Below are 16,769 nucleotides of genomic sequence, written 5' to 3' on the forward strand. Positions count from 1 at the left end.
GACATGGCCACCAAAATATTGTTTATAATAATTATTCCAAAGCATATCCTGACCATCGATCACGACATACTATCTCACTAGCAAATTTTTGCACATTTGCCATTTTGCCTCTTTAAGATATGTGGAGTCAAGAGAATCCAATATTTCTGACCACATCTTCGACTATTAGAGTTTCCACCACTTCTACTAACTCATTTGCTTTCACTTGTTTTTGTTCTTTCGCTACAATTCACAACCACAAAAATCCACTTTATATACCTCTAGATTTCTCTTGCCAACACCTCCCTCCCTCCTTCCCTCCCTCCCTCCCTCCCTCCCTCTCTCTCTCTCTCTCTCTAGATTTCTTGTTTTTGTTCATCTCCATGGCCAATAACTACAGTTTTTTATGTCTTATAGGAGCCATAGATCGTCTATGGTTTCGCCAAACCATTCTTTTCGCTGAGCCAATTTCATTATTTAGTCCCAAAGGTAGTACCATTGAAGATCAAACACCTCAGGACTCCATTGTCACAGATTCTTTTACTTACCCATCATCCACCATCTCCTTCTTGCCTCATGCAGATGAAGAATTCGATTTCTCACCACTTTTATATGAAGACAACTCATCAGATTCACCACAAATGACCACTCCACAGGTATTAAACAAAGGATTGAATACAGTTTTTGTCCTTGTATATATTTTAACCATATTTTAATTTCGTCTGTTTTTCGAATAGGTTAAATTGAAAACAAATTGACTAAAATTAAAATTCGATGGAGCAATTCCAGTTCTTTAATTCCAAGAAAAATACCGGTAATGATTTTGTTACACACAGTTGGCCTAGCTGATGTTTCGTATGCTGCAACAATGACTAGGATGATTCCAATAATGAAGAGGAGGATGACATGAACTCGAACGAATTCGTCAACGTGCAGAAGAACAAAACTAGACCAACAAGATTAAATATGTTGGCCAACAGAATGTTAATTCGGTCTCAGTCATCTGATCACCAAAAACGTCCCCGGAAAAACAGAAGATGCTCATCATCCACATCATCACCAGGTTATGCAACGGCTGCTGCAGCGGCGCAAAAGCTTCAGAAATCGATGAGCTGCCGGAGCTTGGGGGAGCTAGAGCTCGAAGAAGTCAAGGGGTTCATAGACTTAGGGTTCACGTTTAAGAAAGAACACTTGAGTCCAAGAATGATGAGTTTAGTACCTGGCTTGCAGAGACTTGGTGTGTCTAATAGTAAAAAGTTACGGAATAAAAATGATGATTCTGCTGAAATTGAAGTACCTAAAGAAGATAAAGATGATGAAAAAGAGGGTGAAGTGATGAGGCCTTACTTGTCAGAAGCGTGGCTTATAAAACGGCCAGATTCGCCCTTGCTAAACCTGCGGTTGCCGAGAGTCTCCGCAGCTGCTGACATGAAGAAACATCTGAAGTTTTGGGCTAGAACTGTTGCTTCTGAAATTCAACAGGAATCTTAAACTCATCATTCTCTGTTTTGATTTGTACTATTATGTCGACAGCTTTTGCAATTGTAAACAGTGTGTTTTTCGGTGGCCGTTAAAAAAATGTTGTAATTGTTACTAGCATAGTGTATTTCGCTCTAGTTGCAAGTGAGAAGTCTTAGATTCAAATATGAGTTTGATACTAAATTAGTGTTGAATTATAGTTGTATAAAAAGAGATTGTAATTGTATAAAGTAGTAAAGAAGTGGAAAAGCAAAGGGTCAGAGAACCTGTTTTCAGTCTCTTCTTGGTCGAAATAATTTTATAATGCCAAAGGCTTATTTTCATTGTCCCTTACATTGATTTTTAATGCCATTTAAACATGGAAATGGCGGCTGGCCAGTTGATAAATCATCTTATGCTTCTGAGGTTTATTATTAAAGCATCAACATGGTAAAAGGATTACAACATATAGACAAACACATATGAACATACATATATATGGAGATATGTATATATGCATATTGGAATAGAGAGTCTGCAGAAACCTTACCTGCAGTTGAAGACGACATGGCGATATTAGTGCTAAAAGGGCGTCTTCTACTCTCAGCAAAACTATAATGCTCTCACTTATAGGATAGGCTTTAAGCTCGTATTGACAACGTGTATTTGTGAGAGCAGAGAAAACCTATATGCATGGTTTAGGTAAGAGATATTAACCAAATCACCATGGTATCCCACCATAACAAAGAATATATGTCTTGCAAAATGAGGATTCTGACTCCATGATTCCTACTCAATTAGGGTTCCAAGATCTCTTAAGTATCAAGTAAGTCAGTTGGACTGAAGTCTATTGACGTTCATAATGAGTTTTGCTAAATAAAGATTACCCTGATATAATAAGAACCATGGTGATGATTGAGCCTTCATAATATGCAATTGTTCCTCTTAACAACCTGTCACTTTGACTAAAATGCTGAACCATGGAAAACTAAATGCATATATATATATATATATAATATATGTGTACATTACTGCATTTGCACTCCATGATTACATACACATCTAATACAATGTTGACAAGTTATGATGTTCAGACTATACAGCTGATGTTGTATGTCAATTTCTTTAACATGAGAATTCTGTCAAAATCAAACTCAAATAATTTTATGAGAATAACAAAGTTTATTGAACAAACGAAATCCGAAAATAACTAACAAAGTCACAAATTAACAGAGAGATGGTTTAAACAACTGAGTGTTCACTTCTACTCATTAATTGAATCAAAAGTCTCTCCGAGTCCCATACTGAAGACATGGTTTTTTAACACTCTCACTATTAAGGCTTTTGTCAAGGGATCCGCTATCATGAGATCTTGCCAATATGTTGAATGTCAATAATTCCCTCTTGATTCGTTCAAACACTGTACGTCCATTAGTCGACTTGCCAAAGACTATATTTTTTCTTGAAAAGAATACTGATGCTTTATCATCACAATTTATCTTCAAAGGTCCTTCAATATTGTCACCCACTCTCAAACACTTCACTAAGTTTCTGATCCAGATGACCTGTTTAGTTGTTGCACAACAGCCAATAACTCAACTTCCATTGTCGAAGAAGCATTGCAAATTCTGTTTTGCACTTTTTCATGAAACTGCTCCTCCATCTAGCAGAAAAATATAACCATTGGTTGATTTTCAATCATTTACACAACTGTTAAGTTAACATGAAGTCCACGGTTCTCTTGACATAACTCAAGACATTTTTAGCTGCAACCCAATGTGTTGTACCAAGATTTGCTAGAAACCTCCCTAGCACACTCACTGAAATGGCTATGTCTGGTCCTGTACATACCTGAGCATACATTAGGCTGCCTACTAAAGATGCATAAGGTTTGTCCTTCATATTTTCTTTCTCAAGTTCATTCTTGAGGCTTTGTTCATTGCTCATCTTGTCTCGTTTGCCAACTGGTAATTCTCCGCTTGAACAATTTTGCATGTTGAACCTTTAGTGATTCTGTTAATGTGGTTCTTTTGAGACAGACCAAGAACTCTCTTGGATCGATCTCTTTTAATCTCAGTCCCAAAAACATAATGAGCTTCCTCTAAGTATTTCATATCAAAACCAGAACCACTAGTCAACATTCTCTTTGATGACTGTAATAAGTTAATGTCTGAACTAGCTAGTAAGATATCATCAACACATTAAACTAAAATTATTAATTTGGAGCCAATGGCCTTGAGATAAATGCACTCATCCACTTTATTTTCTTCAAAATCAGAAGCAGGCCATTACTTGATCAAACTTCTTAATTCATTGCCTAGATGCTTGTTATAGTCCATAAATGGACTTGTTAAATTTGCGGACTGTAGACTCCTCCCTTTCAACAAATTCTGGTGGTTGTTGCATGAATATCTCTTCTTCTAATTGTCCATTGAGGAAAGCCGTTTTACATCCATTTGATGAAGTTCCAAATTTAAGTGAACAGTATGAGCCACTATATTCCTCGTGGAATGTTTAGTGGAGAGAAGTGAAAATGTTTCATTGTAATTGATTCCTTCTCGCTTATGTAAAGCCCATGGCCATAAGTCTAGCTTTGTGCTTCTCTATGTTGCCTTGTGAGTCCCTTTTAGTTTTAAAAACTCACTGGCAACCAATGGGTTTTGCAGTAGCTGACGTATTAGATACAAGAGTCCAAACTCCTTTTTTCTTCATGGACTTACTTTATGCCATAAATCTGAACGGGTACTATTGACAGCTTGAGTGTAAGTTGCATAATCATCTTCATCGCCAATATTGTATTCTGTTTTTTGCAAATAACACAAGTATTCTGAGGAAATTACAGATTTATGCGTTCTTTGTGATTTTATCAGATTTAATGCTTCAATAATGTTGGTCACTGCAATGTTGTTGTCTGGATTCATACCATCTGCCTCATTTGTCTCAGTTGGAAGATCGATGTGAGCTGCTTCATTTGTATAGATGACATCAATAAGTAGTACCACATTTTCTACATCCTCCATTTGAGAATCATGTTCAGCAGGTGACCGTAGAATTATTGGCAATCTACTGGTGATTTCTTGTGGAGCAAGTAACGCTTGGATCCAGTTTCTTTCATTTGAATTATAAAACCTAGCTTCGGCTTTACATCCCCACGCACGAAAATGGTAAAACCAAGGTTTTTTTACCAATCTATACTTCAAAAGGAATAACTTGTACTGACTTACTTGGCACTTTATTGATGATAGAGTTGAATATTTTCAAAACTTCACTCTATAAGAAAATAAGTAATGGTGAATGTGCAAACACAGATCGAATCATGTCTTTCAAGGTCCTATTTCTTCTCTCTGCAACTTAAATTGGTGTTGAGTTTCTGGGGTTGTTATTGAGAAATGATTCCATTTTGTTCAAGATATATTGCAAATGGTCCCCCTTGTTGTCTGACTTACATGTACCTGCCAAGTACTTACCACCCCTATCTGATCTACAATTTGCATATGTTTATCAAGTTGGTTTTTGACTTCCAATTGCAAGATTTTAACACACTCCAAAACTGAAGTATGATATCATATAAACATATCCAAACCTTGAAAATCGTCAATGAAAGTGACAAAATAAGAGTTACCACATAATGTTTTATTCGGGAAAGGACTACAAATGTAAATGTGAATAATTGCAAGGAGATATTGCCTCCTCTTGGGCCCTATTTTTCTAGCGTTTGCAAGTTTTCCCTTAAAGCAGTTGACTAGTCTTTAAAATTACTTAAATTAAGTTGTGGCAACATGTTTTTCTTTGTTAAAGCGATGATTCTTCCTTTAAGAGATGTGCCTCAACCTCTTATGCGAAAGCATGGAGGAATTTTCATGAGTGAGCAACCTTTTGAAACCAACATAATTAACATCAAAACATTCATTCACATGAGTATGATCGATTTGCCACATATCAATATTAAATAAAGCAACACCAAGCAAGAATATACTTCCTCTGTTATAACTTATTCAAATTATTCTCTAACCTAGGCATCGAAGCCTCATTGGACACCCTCCCCTTTTTTCAGGTGTTGTGAATTAGGCTAATGATGTTTCTTGTTCAATAGGTGGTGTTTCACCAATTCATCAACTCGGGATGAAATTTGTATCCACACTACAATTGGTATGTTGCTTTAGATCATGACTAGAAAATAAGCCCGCGCATTACAGCAGGAACCACTATTTCAGACATAACTATATGAACAAGACACATTTAACCTGAATAAATTCAACACAATCATGAATGAACAGAGGAACACGTGAGTGAATGAGGTCCATAAGATAAGCAGCTTGGCTTTTACATGCATTCAACTGAACATTGCACAATATGAATCACCTTAAGGAAGGATGAATCTCATCACCGAAGTCAGAATCCAACCCACTTAAGATACCTCTGATGTCCGCCTCAGAATACGTTTCTCTAAACGCCTTTAATCTCACCATTAAAGGTGGCAAATCTCCAGCCATAACTTTCCCATTCTGAGTCTTCACTGAATTAAATAGAAAAGCACGAAAAATTTGTAATTAACTCAAAGCCCACATATCAAAGAAAAACTATCACTTAAGATCCACAAGTACCACACGATATCAAAATTCGGATAAACCTCCTATACTTTAATCCTATCAAAGTCGACGAATTCAGAATATTAACCATCACAGCTGATGGCATTAGAAAAACTGTTGAGCAAGAAAAATAAACACACCCAAGAATCATAACAGTAAAATTCAAGGAGAAAAAAGCTCAGAGCTGCTATCTTTACTAATAATATCTAACTGAAATGCTCTATAAACTTCAGCAATTAGAAGATCATACCAGCAAATGCATCAAAAGAACAAAAAACTATATAAAAATTTTAAAAACTCTAATATGTAAACAATAAATAAAACAATCTTTATTCAAATTACAGGAGATAAATCAAAATATAAAAAAGATTAAACTTTTCAACCATCAGAAACAAATATGTAGGAAACCCAAGCTTTTCTGGATTTAAAATTTCTTAAAATCAGAACGGGGGGCCAATTGCTTTTCTGGGTATAAAATTTCTTCAAATCAGAATGGGATTCAACTTGGATTTTCCCAAGATTCACTAAATCAAACGACAAAAAATTAATCACAACAAAGCAAACATAGTGCAAAATTTGTCGAATGCAACAAATCCATCAGGCAAAGGAAATTTGACCACGACATGAAAAACAAAAAGGTGTGAGAGATAGAGAGAGACGAAACTTCTTGCCTGCCAGGAGTTCCGAGCTTGAGAGAGAGCTCGAGAAAAAATTGTTCTGGAAGCGAATGAAGAGAGTGGAATGAGAGAGAAACTCCCAGTTCCCCCAACTTTTCCAGCTTCCTTCTGTGCCCAGATGAGCAACACGTGTGCATCCAGACTCCTCTTCCTGGATGACCAGCACGCATACGTCCAGCCTCATGTCCTCCTTAGATGACCAACACGCGTACACAAGGGGCAAACCAGTAAATTCACTGTGCAACACAGATAAAAGACTGAGAATAAAAACAAGGAAACTTTAACGAAAAGCACCTGGTACTGTTCACTTTAACGAAAAACCACATTTTTACACTAAAAAGTCAATCATGTTACTATTCACTTTATCCTTTATTTTGTCTTTATCATTAAAACTCAAAGTTTTCAAGCCCTTTTCATTAGTTTTCCTTAAAAACAACTGAGCTCATGAACAGTACTTTTTTAGTGTATAGATAATGTGATCTTTAAACAATGATGAAAAAAAAGTACCCGTATACGTAGGGGTGGATTTTTTTGCCAAATTACCATGCCAACCGAATTATCAATCGTGTCATACCGATTTTGTGCCAAATTTTTTGTACCAATTGGTAATGGTACGGTATTGTACCGTACCGAAATTTCATGGTACGGTATTGGTAATTGATACCATTACCACAATATTACCGTACCATACCGAAAATACAATATAATTTATAATTTATATAATACATAATTATATAACACATATTTATAATATTCTAATAATTTGAAAATAAAACCCTACTTATATTAGCATTGTTGTTAGTGACTTTGATATCTTAGAATTGTGGAAATCAAACACAAAAGAGTTCCTAATTCTTTCACAAATAGCCAAAATATCTTTGTAACCCCCACTTCTACTGTTGCTAGTGAAAATGCATTTAGTCTAGGGAGGAGGGTTGTGAACCCTTTATCCTTGACTCTTAAAATAATGGAGGCACTAGTCTCTACTAGTGGTTGGCTTAGGGCAGATGAAGTAAACTTCTACAAGGACCAACGGAAGATATGCTTCAATTTTACAAGGAAATAGAAGAAAAGAAAACAAGAAAGATATGCTTTAATTTTTTTAGTAAATTTGTTATTAAATGGTTTTCAACTTTAATTCTTCTTGCTACTAATTAATATGTTTTCTTTGTTTGTAATGTAGGCTTGACACAAACAAAATCTTCTACAAGTTCAATGTCTCCTCCAAAAGCTTCAACATCTCAAGCTTGAATAACTGATCAATGAATTCTCTTTTTTGAAGTTTACTTCCAATTTTCATTTGGTTTGAAACTTTAATTTCTATTTGGATTGTTAACTTCTATTTGTTTTGGTTCGTAACTTCTATTTGGATTGTAAGCTTAATTTTCATGATGAATCTTGATGCTTCATTTGAATTATTATGTGTGTGAATTGTGAATGATGAATAATAGATGAATTTAATCTATAATGTATGAGATAAAGGTACAAAAAAAAAAGTTTTGCCCTTGAATTGGGTTAAAAAAACAAAAACATATTTTGTCCCAAAACAAAATGGCAATTACCATTGCCATACCATGCCAACCAAACTTTTGGCAATATCGAACTTCAGTATACCGAAAGTTTGGTACGGTAATGGTAATAGATTTTACCAAACCGAAAGTTTGGTACGGTAATTGATACAAGGGTTTTGGTACGGTAACCGTACCGAACCCACCCCTACGTATACGCTTACAAAAATGATATATTATCAAGAAAAAATTAGAATATCAAAGTCCTCAACAAAACATGAGGCACAATTATCACAATTAGAAAAATCACTACTTCTGGTTACATATATTCAATTCGAATCATTTCAAATAAAATGCACATAAATTCAAACCAGTACATGCACACAAAGGTAGGGAAAGTCATAACTCAATCAAACATAAAAGACACATTTAAAAAAGATGCTTAAGAAAACATTTTATCGATGAAGATTCGAGAAGGAATATGGTCAAGAACGAAACTATGAGGAATATCAAATACCTCACAGGGACACAAAACTACTTGAATGTACTCCAACGAACGTAAATCCAGCATTCTTTAAAAACTATCTCCATCCTACATCATCATTTACCCTTAAGCACAACCACTAAAATTGTAAAAGACCCGAAAACCATGATCTACACCACAAATAATACTACTAATCCATAAACCAATCAGTCATCAAGCATATTCTTTTGTCTTTTCCTAATTTGATTGTATATTGTAGTTATTTGCAATGCACCAAAACAATGAAATGCACATGATTTCTCTTTTCCTCCTAATCTGCAAAAACAAATCAGTATCCAATCCCAATTTAAATTAACAGATAGGGGAAAAGAAAAAATAAAAAAAAGACAACTTGAATTCAAAAGATTTCCACATGATGTACCACACCACCATTTAGATTCAACATTTAATGTATTTAGATTATTAGGGTGATTTGCTATCTAAGACTCACTTGGGAGTTGGGAGAGAAGTTATAAGTCGCAAGCTCTTGAAATACAGTAATGAATTTGGATAATATTTGACCTGGAAGAAAATATCACATGCACAGCAAGCTACAACGACAATTAAAAAAAGAGATCTTAAGCAAAACCATGAATCCAACTCAAAAATGAAATCTTGCAAATAACATCTCAAACCATAACCCAAATCAAATGCACCAAATCTCACATCAAAAAATAAATTATATAATTGACATATTGGTAGAAACCCAACAGAGATTTTAGCGAGAGAAAGAGGGAGAGGGGGGGGGAGAGAGAGAGAGAGAGAGAGAGAGAGAGAGAGAGAGAGAGTACCAAAGGGAGTGAGATATGGTTGTACCTCAACAGCTAACGGAGCCAAAGCCAAACCCTAGAGATTCGAAGGGCAGAGACAGGAAAAGACCTTCTTCTTTCCCACTGCTGCTGCTACCACCTTCTCTCTCTAAAAACCAAGTGGAAATTGTTTAAAGAGAGACAAAAAGGGTGATGATGATTGGACGAAAGAAGTATGAAAAACTAAAATACATGCAAGCTTGAATTCGAGTCCCAAATTGAAAAGATAAGGGAGGAGTGTAAGGGTGGTTTACCGAGGTCGGGAGCGGTGAGTCTCGTAAGAGAAGCCGATGAACAGTGGCAGTAGCCAATGCACAGTGAAAGGCATTCGCCTGTGTGTCTTGAGCAGAACGGAGTGAGTGGTGGTGGTTCTGTGGTGATGTTTCGCCGAAAAATTGAGGCGTTGGTGTGCCGGTGTGTCCTTGATTATATATCAGAATTCATAAACAAAGTCAGAGGAAAATTGATGATTATTGAGCCAGTATTAAATAATAGGTATAAGATTGAAACTTTTGGATGCTCAGCCTTGTTTCCAGATGAAAATAACCATCCTAAAAAACAAAAACAAATCAACTTAATATAAAAGTTTGTATTACCCACCTCAAATCGGCCGGAGAACTCATATTGGAATTTCTATATACCTTCCAATTTTTCTGTAACCTTTACCATCTCAGAATTTCTGAATAGGACATGGATTCTACAACATTAGATAAAACTATCTATACTACACATATGTAGATATATTAAGATAAAATCAAGGTATGAACTATATCAATTTAGGGTTGGAAAATCACCTTCAAATTTCAGTGGAGTGAGAGTGAGCGAGAGTTTAAGAGGTGTACCTGTAGTGAGTGAGTGAGTGAGTGAATGAGTGGGCGAGTGATGCTGCGATTGTGAGAGCCTGAGAAGAACATGGAGATGGGATCGAAGAAGATCAAGGATCTGCAGCAATGGCGCTGAGATCCCCACTCTTCCCTTTCCTTCTTTCTCTGTCTCCCTCTCTCCCTCTCCCTCTCTTATCTCTATCTCTATCTCTATCAGCATGGCCTCCCAACTATGAAACCCTCAGCGAGGGATCCTTACTCCTCCCTCTCCTACTCTCTCTTTCACGTTGTCTCCCTCTCCTTCTCCATCTCCCTCGAATCATACATCCCCTGTGACTCTGTCTGCCTACAAGCCGCATGCCTTCCTCTCACCAAATCCCTATCTCTCTCCCTCCCTGTCTCTCTTCTCTCTCAGCTCGCTCTCTCTCTCTCCTGATGGCATGGTCTCACCGAGTCCCACTGCAGCTCCGATGAAAGTCTCTAACCCACCCAACCCATTCAAAGCCCTACAGACTAAAATGACCATCGCACCCCTGCCTTTCCAGATTATCAACACGTGGCATGAAGATCAACGACAGATAGAGTCAGTGGCAGCCTCGTAAATAAAGTGAAATTCGGGTCCAAATACTATTCATTTGTACAGTGCAATTGAAAAGCCTTCTTTAGACTAAAGTAATAACTTCATTATACTTTCATTCATTTATATATATACCAGATTGGTAGGGTTATGTTTGAACGAGGAATTTTCAAATCTCGAATGATTGAGATCAAGTTAACGAGGAATGAACCACAAAATTTTATATAAAGGGGACTTAGAAAGCCCCTTGTCGAAAAATTGCCTAAAGAGTGTTTTGCACGGTGAATCTGTTTGGTTGGTAATGGTAAATAATTGTAGTGAAAGTTAATTTGTGTCAGTTTTTACTTTTGCAGAAGTTGAGATGCCTATGGTGTATAATCTTGTTTCAATTCATCTGGATGTCTATAGACTTGACTCCTTTGATGAGATACTATACATGTCCCATGAATTGAACATGTAAACTCCTTTAAAAAAAAAAAAATTCAAAACCTCAATCTTATACATGTATTGAACGAGTACCTAAACGTTTATAAACAGTTAATTGTTTGAGACATGAATTTTTATGGGTTATATTATTCTCTTTGTTGTTTGTGCGAATCGTCCTCCACATCGAAGAATTAGTTAGTGAAGTATATTACCCATGTAGATGCCTCTTGCAACTCTTTGTTTCATAAATGGAATCCGAGCAACTAGTGCAATATGGATTAAAATTATGTTTTCAATTGTAAATATGATTCCAAACCACTAATCTATCTATTATGAATGTTGACAATTAATCCATTAGCGCCTTAAAATATTTAGTGGCTTAGAACGAACCTATCCACTAAACATAAATATGATGCAATGCATCAACTTACAAATCCACCAATTCAATTTTCTCTAAACATTTCAGAAATAGAAATAAATAAACAAAATTATCTGAACACCTTCAAGTGTTTGACATAATTCTCTGCGAATCTTACAAGCTACATTATCAGATCTGCCATTATCCCATCTCGTCCATTATCTATTTAATAATTAGTTTGGAGTCTTTGAACGGCAATTTAACTCATTTGTTGTATCTCTATTCTCTACCGTCTATCTACGTATGCACAAACATTTTGTCATTTTAAAATTGCTTGTTTTATATTATTTTTTTGGTGGATCGGAATTATAACTTGGAAAAGAATTTTATTATGAGATATTATTTCATATAGACTTCCTTTGCATTCCTTGGCATTTTAGAGGCATAACAAATTCTAATCCAATCCAACATTTAGTCTTGTCTCGAAGTCCTTGTTCAGTTTCCCTTCTCTATTATCACTTGTATGAAAAATAAAATAAAGATGACTCAACCCAACCTTAATTAAAAAAAACCTAAACCCAAATCCAACCCTAACATAACCTGAATATTTTAGGCATCAACAAACACGGTAGTATAATAATATTTCTATTGACTATAAGTCTCATATTTGGCTCCTAAAATGTTGCGTAGTAGAATATCATCAAGAGAGAATAAGAAAAGAAAAAGACATAAAAAAAAAAAAGGAATCTCGATCATACTTATATCCCTACAATTTTTACTCTAAGCTTTGCGGAGAACTTATTCCTACAATGGCATGAACTTTCTCCCTCTTTTATAGCTAAAAGCAAAAGGATAAACTAGATAAACCTAGTTCTTCTTCAATACATCCACCTGCATGACAGCACAACCGGATTAAGACTCTGGAAAAGGATCCTCTCTAGATCCTCTTTGTGAGGATTTGAGGTATCAATTAATCACGATCGTTTATTGTACATCGTGCGATCAGAAATTATTTTAAGTTTAAAATTTAAAATTGAATATAAATAGCATCTAACAAAAATTGTGTACGATGAACGGCCGTGATTGATGGATCCCCCGGACTCCCACAAAGAGGATCCGGAGAGGATCCTTTTCCTTAAGACTCCAAGATTGATTTGGAAACCTAATTGCTTTTGCTTTTTTTCTCCGTGTAACCGAAATTATTTTTTCTGTTTAGTATTTGGCTTTGTATTGAAATCCTTAATTTGTACTTTTTTTTAAGGAAATCTCAATGGTACAAAAGAAATGTTATTAAATTAGAAAGAAAAAAAGTTACACCTAGTCAGGAAGACATAAACCTTACCCCCTCGAAATAAAAAATAATAATAATAAAGTGAACAAATACAAAAGAAGAAGACAAGGGACATAAACCTTACCCCCTCATAATAATAAGAAAACAAATTAATAAAGTGAACAGATACAAAAGAAGAAGATGGGGGACATAAACCTTATCCATCTTCAAAAAAAAAAATACAATAAAAGGGTGGGGGGGATGTCTAGCCTTAACCCCTCTAAGACCATCTCCAACCATTGGGTTAAAATCTAAAATTTTTAACCTAAAAAATTTAGGTTTTAATCCCGAAACAATTTTTTTAGCTCCAATAGTTCTGAGTTAAAATTTTACCCGAAATTATTAAGGAAGATTTAGGGTTTAGGCAAAAAAAAAAATAATAATTTCGGTAACTTTTTTCAAATAAAATTTATGTAGATATTATCATAATTTAGTTTTATTGACAATTTAACATACAAATATTTAGTTTCCGAGAAAAGTTGAAAATTTACTAAACTGACCCCATGAAACAAGTATTTATAGAGTTTTTTTTATTTATGAATTATGGTTTAAATAATTTTTTTAATTGTTTTAGTCATTAGATTTTTATTTTTTGTTTTACTGTTAAATTTGACCATATTCGATCTCAACCGTGAGATTTAATGTATATAAAAATTTAACAGTTGAGTGTTTGATAAACTGTATTTTTAAAAGTGTTGTGAGTATGAAAAGCAGTGTCTAGAAGGGTAAATAATGTCATTGTCTAAAATTAATGAGCTTATTACAGGACTTAAAAATATTCTAAAGGCTCAACTTCGCTTTTTTATTAAAGTTGACACACCCCAACCTAGATCAAGGCATGTTGGCCGTCACGTGAGGGTGACGTAGCCATGTGCACAGTGCAGCAACAATAGAGATAAAAGGAAATGCAAATAAACAAAAACCAAATCAACTAGAGTACAAGACAAGATAAGGTGCAAGTGCAAGATTAAGTGTGAAATACACAATCAGAGCATGAATAGCCTAAGTGCAGTCCAACTGGACAAGTACTAATTATACAACACCCAAAGATGATCCTACATTTGAGATGTTCTGTCAGAACCACCGACAAAATCCCCGTAAGCCACCAAAGCACTTCTACCTAAAACCTGAATGGGTGCAAAACAGAAAGTGTGAGTGGGAAAAAACAAAGCTTTTCAAAATCATTTCATTTCTCAAAAGTTCTAACCCCTCACCGTAACACCTGTATAATTTCCTAGAAAAATAATAATATATGCTATATTAGAAATCATGCTCAGGATTAAAATCCATAGAAATATACAATGCCAAAGTATCTCAATGAAAAGCTATAAGTAATCCAATTAAATGTATCAATACCAGATATCATATCAACCAGATCCACCTAACGTGACTGACACGGCTAAGTCTATCACTCATAACCAATCCCAATCATATCAAATCCCGCACACGAGTCAAAACTACCTAAAGTGGTTTGTACGACAAGACTATGTGTAAAATAAATATGCTCTAGTGCTACGATCACGTGAAGACCGTGCGAATGATCGCGGGTCACCTATGAGTCGGAACCATCTAAATTGGTCTGTATGACAAGCTTGTGCACCTAACTTAAATACAAGGTAAGCATATAGTGCGGGAGGTGAACATCACGTGAAGGAATGTGCCCTAACTCTGGGCAGGAGCACTAACACCGGGGTGCAGGTTTATGAGCTCTCAATGCATCACATCATATCTTGCATAACTAAAGCAATCTCATATCTTTAATTTATGAATTTACTTGACACTTACATGTGCATCCGCAATACCAATCATAAATATAGGCAACTACTAATGCATAAATAAAATAGGCAGATACTTTGCATGGCATTTCAAAACGTATAATCATTCAAATTCAATTTATGGGAAAAAATCTCAAGTATATAGGTATATACGGAAAATCAAAAGCCCACTTACTGATATGTCGAAGGGTCGTAGCCCCCAAGCCTCGATTGATGGCGCTCGTCCTCCGGATAGGTCTCACCTATATGCGAAATAACTAAATAACGTTATTTAAAGCACATGCACAAAACTAGGAAATAACTTCTCATACATTGCTCAAATGGGGTATTTGAATATACCACCAAGACCTACTCAACCTCAGGAACATCCCCATATTTTTAGAAAAAATTTCTTATCATCCATGCTCCCTCAGGCACCGGCCAAGGCACTGCCAGACCCGCCCCTACGTGCGGCCAACCCTAACGGAAACTTAACTGCCGTTAGGAATATTATGTGGAATATTCTGTTAAAACCTTAACAGAATTTAACGGCGTTACCTAACGCCGTTAGAATATTCCGTCTGACTTGACAAAATATTCCCCTTCGTTTTCCTTGGTTCGCCAGAGACAGTTGCTGGGTCCGCTGCAATCGCCGGTTTCTGGAAAAACTTTCAAACTTCATATTTTCTTCATTTTTGCACCAAAATCCATGAAATTTGTCTCAAAATGAAGCTTAGAGTGAGTAGAACACATTCTTACCACTTTCAAGCCTTGAAATCCACAGAATCTAGCCGGAGAAACCTCGATAATCCGGCCAAAATTGAAACTCGTCAACCTAAGCTTCCCGACGTCCAAAACACTCCAACTTTCTTCCCCGAGCTTCGTGAAGATGTTCTAAAGCTTCTTATGACCTTAAAACTCATTGAAAATTCCACGATCATGATCACATGAATAGTGCTCAAAATCTGGGATTTTTGGGTTCTCGGGTTTTCGAAGGATTCACGTTCTAAAATGGTATAGGTATGTTCCTAAGTTCATAAGGAACACGAAGATGGCTTCCAAAACCTCAATATGTGCCTGAATTGATTGGTTCACGAGTTGACCGTACAATTGTACAATGGATGAAAACTGAGAGAGGGATGAGAGAGAAAGGTCAACGGGTAAGGGTATGGTGTGTGTGAGTGTATGTGGTCCATCTTTGGGTTACTAACAACAACAAAACTATTAACTTTAAGTTCCAAAAACTTAGGAACTAACTAGATTAGTCTAAAACCCAAACTCAAACCACACCACTACACAATGTGCTCAACGTCGAAGGGTATAAAAGGAATTTCCACACTATCGAGGATAAAATAATTAGGGACACGCTATAACATAAGTCGTTTTTAGAAAGAAAAAAAACCTTAAAAGCTGCTATTTAAAGGCCATTGCTTTTAAAATAATCAGTATTTTTTTTTATTAAACACTTTTTTACTGCTTACTTTAAAGTGAAGTAGTTTTTGGTGAAAAAAAAACAATACCAAATTGGGCCTTAAACCTAAATTTTGGTGGGCTAACCCAAGGGTTTGAGATAGTCTAAAAGAACAAAATCTTTAAACGAAGACAAACAAGAGCACCAGTAAAATCAATTTTCAACCAAAGACCGTGCCAACCACATTGATAAGCCATTTCTACGCCAAGAATAACAGTCAATTGTTCTGCAAAAATTGAATTGTGATGGTTTGACCTTGATAATAACAACTAAGAAATCGACCATGAAAAAATCTTTGAAAACTCCTCTACAAGCAGCAGGACCAAGATTTTCTTCACCCAAACCATTAGTGTCAAGCTTAATCCAAGAAAACCAAGGAGGAGACCAAGGCACAACACAAATAATTACGGCTTTTCGAGAGATAAGTTGAATACCCAAAGAAGAGAGAATGCGAAAATCCAAACCATGTGAGTATCCGGGGATAAC

At 35.7% G+C, this 16,769-nt stretch overlaps 1 protein-coding gene and 2 long non-coding RNA genes across 3 annotated transcripts; 1 reads left to right on the forward strand and 2 right to left on the reverse strand.

Moving 5' to 3' along the window:
• Positions 1–164: 164 nt before the first annotated feature.
• LOC126619736 (uncharacterized) lies at positions 165–1,737 on the forward strand. Its single transcript, XM_050288152.1, has 2 exons — positions 165–635; positions 856–1,737. The coding sequence occupies exons 1-2, from the start codon at positions 363–365 to the stop codon at positions 1,468–1,470; spliced, it is 888 nt and encodes a 295-aa protein (XP_050144109.1). The 5' UTR covers positions 165–362; the 3' UTR covers positions 1,471–1,737.
• A 3,938-nt stretch (positions 1,738–5,675) lies between these two features.
• Positions 5,676–6,950, reverse strand: LOC126619737 (uncharacterized). The gene is made up of 2 exons (XR_007622135.1): positions 6,691–6,950; positions 5,676–5,953 (listed from the first exon to the last, which is right to left on the reverse strand). It is a non-coding gene; the product is annotated as an uncharacterized LOC126619737 (long non-coding RNA).
• Positions 6,951–9,550: 2,600 nt separating this feature from the next.
• On the reverse strand, positions 9,551–10,668 carry LOC126619700 (uncharacterized). Its single transcript, XR_007622129.1, has 4 exons — positions 10,386–10,668; positions 10,144–10,222; positions 9,798–9,964; positions 9,551–9,652 (listed from the first exon to the last, which is right to left on the reverse strand). It is a non-coding gene; the product is annotated as an uncharacterized LOC126619700 (long non-coding RNA).
• Between the last annotated feature and the right edge of the window lie 6,101 nt (positions 10,669–16,769).

Source organism: Malus sylvestris, chromosome 4, assembly GCF_916048215.2.
Source record: "Malus sylvestris chromosome 4, drMalSylv7.2, whole genome shotgun sequence".
Taxonomy (NCBI): domain Eukaryota; kingdom Viridiplantae; phylum Streptophyta; class Magnoliopsida; order Rosales; family Rosaceae; genus Malus; species Malus sylvestris.

Bases quoted from the DNA above. Each gene is read 5' to 3' on its own strand.
- LOC126619736 (XM_050288152.1), top strand. From the start codon at position 363: ATGGCCAATAACTACAGTTTTTTATGTCTTATAGGAGCCATAGATCGT. The intron at 636-855 runs GTATTAAACAAA...AACAATGACTAG, and splicing joins CACAAATGACCACTCCACAG to GATGATTCCAATAATGAAGA.